The 15,583-nt window shown below is 39.1% G+C and overlaps 1 protein-coding gene across 6 annotated transcripts in view; it reads left to right on the top strand.

Moving 5' to 3' along the window:
- chchd3a (coiled-coil-helix-coiled-coil-helix domain containing 3a) overlaps positions 1-12,007 on the top strand; it is a 62,333-nt gene extending 50,326 nt beyond the window's left edge. For 4 of the 6 annotated variants that reach the window (XM_055054826.1, XM_055054827.1, XM_055054830.1 and 1 more), the window contains 3 exons: positions 6,543-6,678; positions 7,028-7,068; positions 11,347-12,007. In XM_055054826.1, coding sequence (XP_054910801.1) covers positions 6,543-6,678; positions 7,028-7,068; positions 11,347-11,356 — 187 coding nt within the window. In that variant the 3' untranslated portion in view covers positions 11,357-12,007. The remainder of the gene's footprint in view (positions 1-6,542; positions 6,679-7,027; positions 7,069-11,346) is intronic. The other 2 variants (XM_055054828.1, XM_055054829.1) reach the window with 1 other exon arrangement.
- Positions 12,008-15,583: the final 3,576 nt, after the last annotated feature.

A 15,583-nucleotide genomic window follows, 5' to 3' on the forward strand; every position in this document is an offset into this window, starting at 1 on the left:
TAATATTTTAAAGAAAATTAGGCTGAAAAACCTAAAAAAAAAAACCATTGAGTTTTGTTTTTTTCATTCTATCTTCACAGCCATTGTATATTTTCTACATATGACCTTTTTTATTGATAAACAAGCTCTCTTGGAAGATGTCACCTCAGACCTTCATCAACAAAAGCTCACTCAAGCTGGATAAAAATAGGGTGACTGCACAGCTTACCAAGATCTTAGAATTGTCAGTGTTCGTCTAATTTGTTCTCAGTTTAATGCTTCTGGGCAGACACTGGAGGACAGCTTGACAAGACACCATCCACTATGGACCAGATTAATAAATCATTTTTTCTCCAGCCACCCCCACTTTTTTCGATTCAAAAACGATTGCTTAGTCCAAGATTCAAAAGAATGTACCAACTTAGACTAAAAGTGCATTCATACCAGCTTGTTACTTCATTGGCAAGTTTTCTTGACATCGCCTGTATAGAATTATCCTTAGATAGATGTGATGGTTCACACCAGCGGGCAATGTCGGTGTGGTTCAATCTAATATTGTTCATGAAAGATCATTTTTGTAAGTCAGGATTGAAATACTCTGTTAGTTTAGATAAACTGCAGTGAAGGACGGAGTAAGGGTTGAAGTACTGGAAAGAAAGAATGTTTGAATGTCAAAAGGCTTCATCACAATGTTGTTAAATGGATATTTATTGTTTACAACAGAAACATTTAATGACAAGAAAAGCATGTCCTCTATTTGTCTGCCCTTTAAACCTCAAGCAATCACAGTGACAAAATAACCTACAGATGCACCATTCAGACCTCTCCATTGGTGCCTGGTCTTTTGTCAAAAATCGTTCAATCGTTCATTATTTCACCTCTCTTATTACTTTTCTTCCAGGAGACCCTTTTATGCTGTCCACAGCTGGAGTGGATGACATCTTTTTTTTTTTTTTTTTGTCCGTTTCAAGAGTTGCAATCCTTTGGCTCACTTTATGTTTAGAGCTGTGATGTCCCTGAGATTATGACAAATGGCCATGCCTGTTCACACACTTGTCTCACACTATGAAAGCCTGCTCTATCATTAACAGAGATCTATGAATGTCATCTCAGAATCCGATGTCAGAGCAGATGGGAGTCATGGTCGATATATGTGTTGGTTTGAAAAATGGAACGCGCTATTTCGTGTATAGTCTGTTGGTGTCCAGATCGAAAGGAAATCCAGACATGAATCTTAGGGCGTGCTGTGGCATGTGCTTCATATGTTCTCTGAAGACTTTAGACTGAGACAAAATCCTACTAGAATATGTTTCCTCTTAGGAAACATGCTGACTTGTACAGCAGGAGGCTCTAAAAGTGATACAGGGGCACCTTTAGGATAGAATAATGTGTTAAGGAAGAATGAGCAGGTGATCTATTATTCTTTATGGCATAAAACCATACAAAAACCCATTCAGGTTTTTGTATGGTTTCTGCTCCTTACCTTGATTTTTCTGTTCTCTGCTCAAGAAACCTTATAAATAGCACTTAGATCTAGAAATAACCTTTTATGTCCTATATTTTATAAATATTCTTATTTCTAAATGAGCAAACGTATTGGGTAGTTTTAATTTTTCACAACCCACTGTCATGATTAACTCTTCTTCCTCTTTTCTTTGTGGTGTTTGACGTGCAGCATAAACACACTAATACAGACACCTCAGCCTCCCTTTTATTTGTCCCTCTATCAGTAAATCAGGGATAGGGGAATTTTGTGCCTTTGCATGGGTGCATGTGTGTATTGGGGGTTGGGTTGTATGAGGAGTTGTTATGGAGACCTTTACTGCTACTGATGGCAATAAGTCGAAACCCCTATATGACTGTTTAGATTTACTGTCTCGGGGGATGAAGGAAGGCAGAGTACACTCTTAAACTCGCGCAGTGCAAATAGTACACTGTATATGACAGGATGACTATATTTATTTCAGTGCCATGTGCAGTTTTATTAAGCAAGCTATGAATCTCTCTTTGGTTTGCAATAAGGAGTAAAGAACTTGTAAATAATGATGAGACTGGATCAGGTGATTGAAACCGGGTACTGTACATTGGTCTCAACGTTGCAATGTTGATGTGCCGGTAATTTTTTTCACTGACTGGGAACATGATGTTAGATTGAAAATTCAGCTAATTAATTTGAAAGTAAAACAATAAAGGAGATGGCATAAATTATGCATGAATAAATTGCAGTCAAATTAATTGATTTGCCATTACAATACATTTGTGAATGTTTTTAGTGAATTTCCTGTTTCTTTTTTTTTTTTTTTTTTTGCGTATAAATGTTATTTCAACCAAATTAGAAAACCATGCAGCCTGCAATAATGAGTCATTGGGACTGTTGAGAAACATCAGTGTAAAGCTGTAGATTCACAAATCACTCTCTGAATATATGAAAAATCCATCTGAAGGACACATTTTTTCTCTCCTCTTCATTAATATTCACATAGACATGATTCATATACACTTCCTAAACATAAAAATCAAAATAAAACTTAGATTTATTAAATTATTTATTTTACAGAAGAGGTGCTGATAAGTAAAACAAGGCTTGGAATCAGCTTGAGCATCCAGGACCAAAACAGCTACAGAGAGACTTGAGATAAGTGCCTTACTTTGGTCCAATGAGCTGTTTTTCTCCGAACCAATCAACCGCTTTTGCTTCAAGGTTCTGCTGTAGTCTTCCTCTCACCTGTCGAGAACTTGGCTTTGACTCAACAGCCACATTTGAATAAGCATGAAGTAGAAACTAGGAAGGAGATGGTAAATACAAAAGATGATTGGCCAATACAACAAGCAGAATGCTTTTTCAGATGTTAAGATATTCCTTCTAAAAATCTGGCAAAAATTACACAAAGGATCATAGCACAACTCCCACATCTGCTCTTCAATAGTCTTTTTTTTAGTCTAATTTTGGCAGAAAACCTGAATTTAATGTGACCATTACAATTTGTTGAAGATTAGTTCTTTTAAAATTCAGGAGACACTCAAGCTCAGTGGTCTTAAATATATTCACGTTAATTAACCCCAACAAAATAAAAAGATATAGAGCGAGGACAAAAAGGTTGATCTATTTGTTATAATATTTGTAAGGAAATTTTAAAATTCACAAAGTGGCAGAAGCTGCCATGCATCAGCATTCAAATGTGCTACTGTTGTTTAAGTTGTACAATAACCGTAAAAATTAAAGCAACATCCAAGGGTAATTATTAGTTTTACCATATATTTCTAAATAAAAATAATTAAAAGTAGCTTTTGTAATATGTTGAATATTTCAAGAAATGTTAAAAACTAAGTGGCATGTTTCATCTTAATTTGCATAATTTATTTAGCACATCTGTTTTTGCGCTTGGCTCATTCTGCTCCACAGCAGTCACATAGAAAATGACACAAGAGCATTTAATGTAAAAACGAGGGCGGGAGGGGAAGTTGTAGTCACTTTGCACCGGCTGTGTGCGGTTGGCGGCAGGAACTTAATGTTAATCTTAATGACAGATGATAGAGGATGCAACATCGCGCTGCAGTGTGTGTGACAGCGTTATTGTCTCTGTGATTAACTCAGCCACATTCACGGCCCTTTCCCCTGAGAGAACCAGAGATTAAGCATAAATAGAAGTACCTCTGTTTGGTTTTTCATCAAGAAATCCTCTTCATTTCAGTCCACCCTCCTTTCCTCTCGCTTCCTACCCTTCTCTCCATTTCTCCGTCTCTCTCTGGGGCCATTACTGGTGATAAACACGGCGGTTTGTATCAGCAGGATGCACCTGGCATTAACGGGAATGCTTAAGAAAGTAATTAGTGTGCTTATGTGGCTCCTAGCCTCCCTGTAGATGCCCATAGGCGGTGTAATAAATGAGCGCCAGGATCCATAGGAATAGGATGGCAGTGATTTCTGCCAGCGCCGTTGTCATCGTTCAGCCCCCCATGACGCAGAGCGATGGTCTTGTCATGCATTCTGGCAAATGGCTGAATCTCGCTTTGATAGATCCGCAAATGCAAAAACCTTTTCCACTCCCAGTAGCGTAATGTTCCAGGCTGCACCGCAAGAGGCAAATGTTGGGTGTTATTTAAGTTATAGAGGTGCTCCGGGACTGAACTCAAAAAAAGAGTCCAATGCTTTGGAATGAATACTTAATCCCTTTTTCTTTTTGCAGCTAGGTAGTTGAGAAAGTAGAGACCACACTTGCATCTATAAGCTAACAGTAAAAGAGAGTAGCTAGGAGCACATTGCCTGCCTTAATTAACATTAAGGCAGACAATGCGCATTAACAGTGGAAAGCGAAAAAGCTCCAATTTGAATGGTTACATTTGAATGGTCAGACTGTGTTTAGAGCTGTTCTACAAAAAAAGGAAGAAAAAAGCCATCTTAAATTGACTGTAAAGGCCAAAAACTAAAAATAGAAAATTGCTGATGCATCTAAATGTTGAAGTTTTGGAGACGAGCGCTCATACAAGACTCCATGAAAAAGACCGCATATAGATTTTTCTTTTTCCTTTTTTGAACACTCCAAGCAATTAAGACCATGTGGCGATGGCGCATATGTACACATCTTCATTGCAACAGCTTCCTGCTGCATTGCACCCTGGGTAATGACCCATGCAACCAATCCCACACTTTGTATCCACCAGGGGGGTAATTCCTCTCTCCAGGATGCAAATCAAACATCTGATTCTGACTACAGGGGCTTGGCTTCATCGCCCAATATTCCTTTGAGATGTCCGGAGTTGCTGCCAGGCAAAATCCCTTTGCCTTTCACACCCATGCGAGGCGCGCCTAGTGAGGCAGATGCTGTGTCCTGAGCACTCATGTGAGCAAAGCGATGACACCGCTATTAGCATAATAGGCCAGGAGGCATCTGCATGCGTAGTCATTATGGATTTTTATGGGGTGTGTGAACAGAGAGACCAAAGCAGTTACGCTGCACAAGACACCAGTGTCAGTGGAATATCCAGCTGCTGGGATTGGTTAAAACATCCCACTCCGAAATACACTTAAGCCAAAAGTCACATTTAACTACATTTACGACTGCTGAGTTTATAGTATCAAAGTAAGGAAGAAAATACTGCAAGATTTACTACAAAATAAATCAAAGTTGCAAAAGAATATTCTTCATTCCTGTTTCGTCCCCTTTGGTCTGAAAAGCCAAAACGAGATAAAGCACAAGCATTCAGAAATCATTTAACTAGTAAATCCAGCTGTGAAGGCCTTAGAGGTTTGTTAGGGAACATTAGTTAACAAATGGCATTAAAGACGATGGGGCACAGCAGAAATATCTGTGATGACATCAGAGAGGTTTACGTCAGCATCTGAACATGAGGTAGTAAAAATGCAGACCTAAATCCATCTGAGAGTCTGTGAGTAGTTGAAAAATTCTGCTAAAGCTGCAAAACTAGTAGAGACATACCCCCAAAATTTGAAACTTCAAAAGCAACAAAAGATTGTCTTGCTTAAGTGTTGATTAAATTGTCTGCAAATAATTGCATACCTCTCTCTTTCAAGATCTTTTAAAATCTTTGCACTTCTTCAAAATTCATTGAAGTTTGTGTTTTGCAACTTGATAAAACTTGAATATAAGAATAAATTTCCAAGGTGCCGTACCAATAGTAATGCCATTCATTATATTCTATCATCTTAATTAGCAGCAGATGATACCTTGAGGAAAGACTCACAGATGCTAACATAAAGTGATGTGTTGCCTCCAGTATCAACAGACATATTACCATAAAACAGATTTTATATGAATATCAAGAGATGGGTGATTTGTATGTAAAACAGTCAAGGTGCATGGTTTCAGAGAGATGTTCAGAATCGTTGGATTTGTCCAAACGAGCGATCAGTTATTTGTCATGAGAATTTTTAAGCATATGTGTTCGAGGAGAGACTACTTTACCAGAAGGGTGTACTTTTTGGGTAATAATTAGCTTCCTTATTACCGTCATTATTACCATCATTGCTCTCCCAGATATTCAAAATATCTACTGAATTACATATTTAATATCAGAACCCCTACTCTGTGCTCTGGTGTATTTCAGTTTTTGTGGGATGAAGTTGTTTTTTAGACCCCCCTTGGTCTCTCTGGCAATATGTAGTGGTGCAAACAGCAGTCTGTGGACCTTTGACCTTACTTGCTGCAAATAGTGTTGCAAGTTCTTGCCTCAGGTCTTTCAAGCTGGAATGATAGTAATAATAAAAAAGGCAGGGAGGGTGCGTGCAGACACACATTCTGTAATCTGCAATGTAGCTCAGTGAGCTCTAAGTACCCAATCGCTCTTGTTTGTGGATGTGGATATTAAACTGGAGATTTAATATCCACATCTTCTGTATTTACGACCCATCTTTAACTGACCCCCCTTTGCATACCGTTTGTTTTGCATTTTTTTCCTTTAAAGTCCATTTGCATTTTAGATTATTTAGCCCGTTCTTGGATTCATTCATCAGACGCCCCCCCGCCCTTATCCTCATATAACCAACCTCATATAAAATGCTTTTCCTCTCTCGCTTTCTTTGTTTCCTCTTTTCATCCCTGCAGGAGGTACGAAGTGCATCCAGTGTGTGGAGACCTTCAGGGCCAGATTCTAAGCTGCTACAAAGACAACACAGGAAAAACTCTGAATTGCTCCAACATAGCAGCTCTTTACCTGCAGTGTGTTAACAATGCCAAACAGGTGTGTATATCCTAAAGTAAGCTGTTTATTTTAGAAGATTTTTTTTGCCTCATCTGAACTTCATTTATTCAGTTTCCTCTTGTTTCATAATACTAGTCATACCTAAAATCCAGTTATTTTTTGTCACTTAAGGCATACAACTGTGTTACACACTTAGTATTGTTTAGAATTAATTTATGTATCACAAAAACATTGAGCAATCAGTGTATTTATAAATATACTCTCTTTGTGTAGGGCACTATAAATTAGCTTGTTTCTTAACTGTTAAAAGGTAATGTAACATGAGACTAAAGCAGTCAGTTTGATGTCATTAGTCTCTTTATAATCACCATCTTTCCCCTTTCAAAAGAATGACCAACGTGTGCATGCATCTTCATGGAACAGTAACATGTAAGTTTGGGGATTTTTCAATCCGATAGAGCAGATTTCTGTTTGGTAGAGTCCGTGTGAATAACAAAGTAGTGCCAAATGTCTGTTACCTGCATCGTATGTTAGAGCTTATTTGGTATTCCTTCTCTAAAAATTTAAATTAATTTGCATGGGGTGCCTTAAAAACATTCAAATCTCTAAAATGTTACACTTTTTCTACATTGCAACCACATATTTCAATATATTTCATTGGAATTTTATGAGACAGACAAACAAAAAGTAGCAAATAAATTTAGAAGTGAAATATTTTATAAATTTTAAATATCTTCCAGGCTTCCTGAGTAAATACTTTGCAGAAGTATCAGTCTAATGCACTGATATTATTTCATTGTATCTCTGGTTATATGTTTAGGTTGGAACCTCCCCTTTATATAATTCAATTTCTCATGAATTAAGTCATCATTTTTGCCCCTGTTGAATGAAATTATAATGCTGCCACTGACTTGTTTTATAATGTCAGTGGCATTGGTTGTAGAGAGTACATAAAGTTTTGCATTTAGTCCAAAGGTGAATTTTTGAATTTTGGTTTCCTCTGCCCAGAGTGCCTTCTTTCACAGTTCTGCAGTGTCCCCTTCTATTACTGGTAGCAAATTGCACGTGATTTCTTCTGACTTTCTTTCACCAAAAACTTTCAGGTTTCCACTGTTCTAGAGAGGTCAGACTTGTAAAGTGGCTGAAAGAGTAAAGCCGATGAAAACAATTCCAAAGTTTCAGATGTTTATATGTTGAGAAAAATATTCTAGTTCCACTTCAACGTCACTAGTGGCTTCGTGTTGGTTTTCACGGTAAATCCCAGAAAAAGCATTGAACTTTATGGATGTATTGTGACCAAAATGCAGAGACATTTAAGAAACGGTACTCAATTCTGACACTTATGCGAGGCACTGTAATTTTCACCCTCTGTCAAAGAATAAACGTGTGCACCCATTTCCAGAATACAAGCCGACTGTATGCTTTTAAACAGGAGAGCGCAGATTCCATGAGGTCACTGGCGCCTGAACTGATATCACTTAGTAGCCTGTATGAACCTGGCAGTCTGTTTCTGTAATACCTGCTGACATAGGCCTTCCCTTCGCTGTCTCTGTTTATATTTAATATGATAAGTCCAAGTGAGCAGCAGACGCCACTCGGACACCACCCTTCTCTGCTCAATACAAGTGCAAATGTTTTTTTGTTGTTGTTTTTTTGCCCACCCTCTGCCTCCCACAGTCAAAACAGGATGGATCTAGTGATGTCACTCAGGCTGATATTAACCTGATTCCCCTTCTGTCTCGCGTTGCCCCCAAAAAGGCTCAATTTGCATTCATAGAGCTTTTCTATTAGATTTTTTTTTTCTCTGCAATTGCATTGTTTTTCCAGAAATGAGGAAAACTGAGTTTTGCCTCTCTCGGTCACTCGTGGGTATTAGTATTAGATCTAAAAGTCAGATGCAGGCACATTTTTAAGCTATACATCATGTAAATTGCCCTGATGTTTTATTCATCTCGTGCCGTCCGTGTGTGTTTGCACGCACGCCCAACGCCGCTACCTGTACGCTCGTCAGAATGCGGCGAGGGAACGCTCACATTCTGGCTGCCGTGTTATAATCTTGTAAATTGTTTGGAAGCAAGCCGGAGACGGCACGGTAATCCGCTTGTGTTTATCACCCGGCAGCAATCACGGCGCACTCCTGTTCATCTGGGCTTATCTGTCTTAAGACTTGCTTTTAAAGTCATTAGGTGTAAAAGAGACGGTTCCATGATAAGGCTTTAAAGGAATAATATGCAGAATTACACAGCCGACAGAGTAAAATGGGAAGGAATGAAGTAGGGTTTGATATGAGCTGATGTAGCCTCCTGATTAGGATGTTTATGCAGCTTTATCAGAGCCTAGCAGGAACCTGCTGCAAGAACAACTGCCAAAGGACGTTCCTTTTTATAGCTCTGCAGGTCAGAAGATCCAAAAGTGACCTCTAAACAGTTGCTTCTCATAAGTCGGGGACAAATGAGTCTTTTTCTCTCGTCTCCTACAAGAGAAAAAGAAAATCGGTTTCCTCCTCAGATTCAGAAGTTGACCACGGGCACTGATAGCGATGTCCAAGCTGCCGTATCGTCATGGATAGCAGCCCAATCCCCAAAAATCCGACCTTGACAATGCTGACCCGTCAACTGGAGACCGTAGCGCCGTCAGCTGCTTGGCCTTTGTTACTGATAATTAGCCTTTATATCGCAGCAGTCAGTGCTTTTTCCTCCCTTCAGTCCCCATCCCTTCATCCCAAGTCACATTTCTAATGCATTCAGCTCTTAGCAGGCTTGATAGCAAACAGTGAGAAAGAGGCGGTGGAGGGGCAGATAAAGTCTCTTCTTCCTCTCCCTCTCTCACTCTTTCAATGAATAGGAGTTTATCACAGAGGCTGATCTCTCCATCCACTGCTTACCGCCTCATTCCATATTCTTGCTGCATGACTGCCTTTTCGCTCCCTATCTCTTCCTTCGCCACTTTATTTTTTAGGCTGACCCGTCTGTCTCCCCTGTCAGTCTCAAAAGCCTGAGCAAGATGCCCGTCTTTGTTGTCGGACCGTGTCGTGTTTGCAGGCACTAGAATGAGAAACTGGCCCAGCACAATCATTAAAATCCAAATCTTGTCTTTAACCATTGCATTGTTGAATTTCACAGCTTATTAAATCTCAAGACAGCCTGTGTTTTTAATTTATTGTAGCTTCTGGTTTATATTTCGCCAGACAGAATTTCAGCCCTCACAACTTCAGCTACTTAATGGTTTTTTATCTTAGTTCTTTAAACTGGTGTTTGATGAGTCAATTATTTGTTTAATAAACTTATCTTTTTTCACTTATTGGAATCTCTGTCAAAAATGTTCAAAACTTGAAAATAAAGTTATTTTTTGTTACAGTGGCATCATTTCTTCTATTGAAACTTGAAGAAAAATGCATCTTTTAATATGAGAGCATTTATGTAGTGGGTGGAAATCCCTATGTTAAACCCCACTGATTTTGAGCTGGTTACATGCAGTAACTCTCAGTTTAAATGCTTTTTGTGACTTAAAAAAAAACATCTTTTGATTTGACATTTTCACCAATCAGTGTTCTTTGTTAGGGGTCTAGCTGCCACCCACATTTTGATTCGGTAATGTTTACTTTCTCTGTCTTAAAAAAGTTGGGATTGTAAGCACGGCTCTCATCCACGGCTCTCTTCAGGCGACTGCACAGATATTTCTTTCTGTTCTAGCTCTAGACTGTTGCTTGGTATTTGCAAATCTTTAATCCTGTCCCCATTAAAGTTATACTTTTGTTGCAGTCTGATGTTATAAAATGAAACTTCTTATTTTCAGCTTTCCTGTTGACACCTCAAGGTTTTGGGTCTGACTGATATTTGGAAATGTTTATGATTCCATCCTTGACAAAAAAGCTCAGTTCCAACTGAGTAAGAGTAATTAAATAAATGCATGCAAACTACATTTTTAATTTTCAACAGTTTTCTCTGTGCGTTCAGCTCCCTGCAATTTAAAGATAAACATATTTTCAGGAAATTGTGCAAGTGCTGTGTATGTAAGCATAATTTGGTTAAAAAATGAAAATAAAAGTTAAAAAGAAGACGCTCCATCTTGGATTTGTAGCAGATTTCATTATTTTACAGAAAGCATCTTTGGATCGGCTTATTTTCAAGAGCTTTTCCATAGATTGCAACTGGAACTGTCCTGCAGGAGTTTCTCTTTAGTTGGTGTTCCAGCAGCAACTGTTTTTATCCAATATTTATTTTATGGCTGGTCCAATAGTGTGAAAAATAAACTCAGATTCCTTCAGAGAGATCTTACAGTGCCGTTATTAAGGCGGTCACTGAGGAACAGGGTAGTTTTGCTTTGTGCTTTTATCTACGTTATATCTATTGTTTACTGCTTCCTTCTTCTTCCCTCATCTTCTCTTAGGTGTGTTTTCTTGTCACATCTGCTGCAGAAGGCTGGTTCAAATGGTTATTGACAGGGAGAGCTGGGGATTTGTGCTCGCACTTATCACTAATATAGAATCCAGTGCCCTTGGGTTCCTTCTCTGCTTCCTGAACTCACTTCATCCTCTTCTCTTTTATTGTACTCTCAGGCTTTCCCTCTTTTCGTGTCTTCTTTCGCGTGTGAAATAATATCTTCCTCCTCTGTTTGTCTGTTGTGATTTACGTCTCTCTTTTTTTTGTGTGTGTGTGTTTGCAGCTTTTTCTCTGATGCACACTCTTCTCTCCAATTTGTCTACAGAACAAGTTGAGGACTGGGGGATAAGAATGAAGGAGGAAGAAGGGGGAGCAATTCTGAGTATATTGGGAGATTATAAACGGATTGGATGACAAACTAGAGTGGAGAAGAAGAGGAATGAGTCAGCACCAAGACGCGCACCTTCAGAACCCAGTGGAGCACCGAACCAAACTAGAGTCACCGAACACAACACCCCGAGAGAGAAAGAGAGATGCAGACAATAGTTTCTACCTCCTTTCCTCTTTTTCCCTTGCTTGAACTCTCCTGTGAGTACGGCAGCGAGGCAGTGATGCTGTGTGGATGTTTTGGCCGGGAGAACCACATGGCACAACACAAGCCGGGCCGTCGTTTTACCGTAAACTGTTCCAACACCTCCAGTAAGCCAGCCATCCTGATCACGATCACAACCCGTCTCCTCTCACCTGGACAGTTAGAAAAACAAGCAATCATGATAGTAAACGTCAGTCCTACTTTGTTCTCCATTATTTATTGTTTCCCTGCTCCTCGTGCACTATAATGTACCCAAATAAACATCTAAGTGTTTGTTGCTACTCTGCATTTGTTTTGTTTGACCTTTGTGGTGACATTCATGTTAGTATCTGCGTTGAGCTTTTGCAAACAGCACTTGTTTGTTTGGAGGAAATAAAAGCAAACCTCTACTGTCTTTGCTTTTTGTTTTTTTTTAAGTATTTTGTAGTGGGCTTTCTCACTTTTAACCTTTGCTACTTACTTATACGTTTAGTCTGCTAATGTGGACATGATCTGTGGCCCAACATCAAACTGGTAATGAGAAATTAAAAGTTTTATAAGTAGATTAATAGTTGTTAATGTATTCAAATCAAAACTTTATTCTGTGGGTGTGATTTTAGATTAGTTTTCAAGTAAAGTTCTGCTTGGAACCCTTTTTATCATATTCCTAGAAAAAAAAGTGATCTTTTTTTTTCTCCATGTTCTTAGTTTTGTTTCCTCTCTATGCCTGCTCCACTACCACACTAGAACTCTATTCTTGTCTGTCAGACGATTTTCTTTCTTCTAGTTTTTTTATTCTGCCAAATTCCCACTTGGATTGAACTAAACCAACAAACTGCATGTCGCTGACTTTTTCCAGTGTGGGTTTAAGCAGTGGTAATTCATTGACTCTTTTACAGCTGCGCTAATGGTGTGGACGTGTTGTTAAAAGGGACGCGGCCTGAGTCTGATGTGATCGCAGGTCATCACAGACGAGAGCTTATCTTAATTCGGCATCAGAAGGAGCAGCTCTGTGAAGGACAGAGAGTGTGTGTGCTTGTGTGTGTGTGTGCATCCACGCAAGCGTGTGATTTGTTGTGACTAATCCGCCTCTGAATGTCAGTCAGCTGTCCTTCTGCTTTTTGACTTTTGGAGTCTTGAGGGGTTACGGCTTTGCTTCTTTCGCTGCGAGTGTGTGTACGTGTGTATGAGGAGTTTTCTAAAGGTTCGGGATTATAGATTTTGAGGTTCATGGCAGGTGTTTCTCCAAGGAAAAAAACATCTTTTGTTGTGTTTTTCACCAAATGCATTTCTTTACTGTCTAACAATGCACCAGTAATAATCCATTTAAGACTTCATTCGGGTTATAATTAGATTACATTTCGGATATTTTAAAATATGAACATAATGATGTTAAAGAGACAAAACTTTAAACTTTAACAGAGTAAAGCCCTTCACAGGGATCTCAAATGCAGTTAACTGTCTATAAAAATATAACACGAATGTTGAGTTTTGTTCCCTAGGGAAACCATATTCCTATTTCCTGTTGTCAGTGAAGTTTCAAGTGATCTGAATGAATTCATAGTGTTTTTTTTACTGGTAACTGCAAGAAGACTACTGTTAAAGTGTCTGGTTGCCTATATCTTCATTTGAAAATTAATGAGTTTTTTGTGTCCCCATGTTATATACTTCAGGTGTTAATTTTAGCTTAAAGCGCAAAGATGAATGCTTTTGAATCCTCTTATACTACTATTTATTACTAGCAACTAATAATTAGTATTATTCGTTAATATTAACATTACTTGTATTGTTAGTATAATACTGTTTTGTTTGACTTTGCTGTCGAAGAAAACAGTAAAGTTTTATTTCTCTCCTCCTAGTATCTCCTAGTATCTTTTCTAGCTAAAAAATGTTGCTTTGAAATTTCCACCACTTCTGAAGTGTCTGTCATGATTCCAATTGTTTTTTTTCTCCACCTGTGTGACACATGGATTTCTCCCCAAAAGAGCTTCATGTTTTTCTACCAGTCTGAGTCATGACTATTATGCTCCAGGTAACTTGAATTTTGATCATTCTTCTTTTAAAGAGACAAAAAGACCCGCAGAGGTCAACAAACAAACCATCTCTTCAGGTGGCAATGGCGCAGAATTTGTGGAGTGTATCGCATCGCTGGGGATTTTAAAAAATGAACAATTTCTTACAGATATTTAGTGAAAAAACTACGCAGTCTTTCAGTCAAACAGTGCCTTGAAAACTGTTTACCCTCTGACCTTGCTGCACCAGGCAAGGAGAGCATTATTTTTAGAAAAGCCATGTTCCATTTCAGATATGTAAGAACATTTTGACCTACATGCAAAAACTTGACCCTGGATATTGCCCATCCCAGGGAAATATCTTTCTTCAGCAGGAAGATCCCATGAGTCTGAAGTCAAGCTTTTTGTCCTTCAGAATAAAAGCTGCTTTGAGCGACAGAAACCGAACATTTCATGACATTATGGCGCTCGATGATGGCAGCATCATGCTTTGGGGTTAATCTGTAAAGAAAACATTTGTGAATCCGAACATACAGTCGCAGCTACAATGGAGCAACAACCCAGTGGTCTATCAGATAAAATCCTCATATTATGCATTGTAATATGTGGTACTGCATGGGAAACAAGCGCACGGGGTGTGAATACCCCTCCAAGGCCCTGTTTATTCAGATTCCATGATATAAAAAAAGGTTTTATGAGAATCCTTTTTTTTCTGACTGTCTCCATCATTCTGCTTTTTTTATGATCTGTGAAATCTGTGGAATGCTTATTTTTCATTTCTCCTGGCATCACCCTGATCATTTTATCTTCTACTTTCACAAGCTTATATATCCCCGCAGCCTTCACTGTTTCCTGCTCTCTGTATGAAATGTGTGCCTTTGTAACTCCCACTAACACCAGTTCCCCTACTGGGCTGCTCTCATCATAGAGATAAAACTAAAATTTCATTTTGGTGCTTTTATGATATTTCCGTTCCATACTGCGTCGACTCTTTAAGAAGCTGAAATGAGAAAAAAAAAAAAATATATATATATATATATATATATATATATATATATAAAAAAAAAAATTCCCTTCTCACCCACCGCGGGTGGTTCTTATCCTCTGAGCTCGGGTCCTCTACCAGAGGCCTGGGAGCTTGAGGGTTCTGCGCAGTATCTTGGCTGTGCCAAGGACTGCACATTTCTGGACTGAGATGTCTGATGTTGTTCCTGGGATCTGTTGTAGCCACTGCTCCAGTTTGGGGGTTACTGCCCCGAGGGCCCCGATGACCACAGGCACCACTGTGGTCTTCACCTTCCAGGCCCTCTCCAGTTCCTCCCTGAGGCCCTGGTATTTCTCTAGTTTCTCGTGCTCCTTTTTCCTGATGTTGCAATCACTTGGTATTGCTACATCTACCACAACGGCTTTCCTCTGATGTTTATCCACTACGACAATGTCTGGTTGGTTCGCCATTACCATTTTGTCTGTCTGGATCTGGAAGTCCCACAGGATCTTAGCTCTGGCGTTCTCCACCACCTTTGGGGGTGTTTCCCACTTTGATCTTGGGGTTTCCAGTCCATATTCTGCACAGATGTTTCTGTACACTATGCCTGCCACTTGGTTATGTCGTTCCATGTACGCTTTCCCTGCAAGTATCTTGCACCCTGCTGTGATGTGCTGGACTGTCTCAGGGGCCTCCTTGCACAACCTACACCTTGGGTCTTGTCTGGTGTGGTAGATCTGGGCCTCTATTGCTCTGGTGTTTAGGGCCTGTTCCTGGGCTGCCAGGATGAGGGCCTCTGTGCTGTCCTTGAGTCCAGCTTTTTCCAGCCATTGGTAGGATTTACTGAATCAGCCACTTGGGTTATTTGCTGGTGGTACATCCCATGTAGGGGTTTGTCCTACATATATATATATATATATATATACATATATAATATTATATATATATATATATATATATATATATATATATATATATCACAAAGCACTTAACT

The sequence above is a fragment of the Poeciliopsis prolifica genome, unplaced genomic scaffold (genome assembly GCF_027474105.1).
Source record: "Poeciliopsis prolifica strain line A6 unplaced genomic scaffold, Auburn_PproV2 SCAFFOLD040, whole genome shotgun sequence".
Lineage (NCBI taxonomy): Eukaryota > Metazoa > Chordata > Actinopteri > Cyprinodontiformes > Poeciliidae > Poeciliopsis > Poeciliopsis prolifica.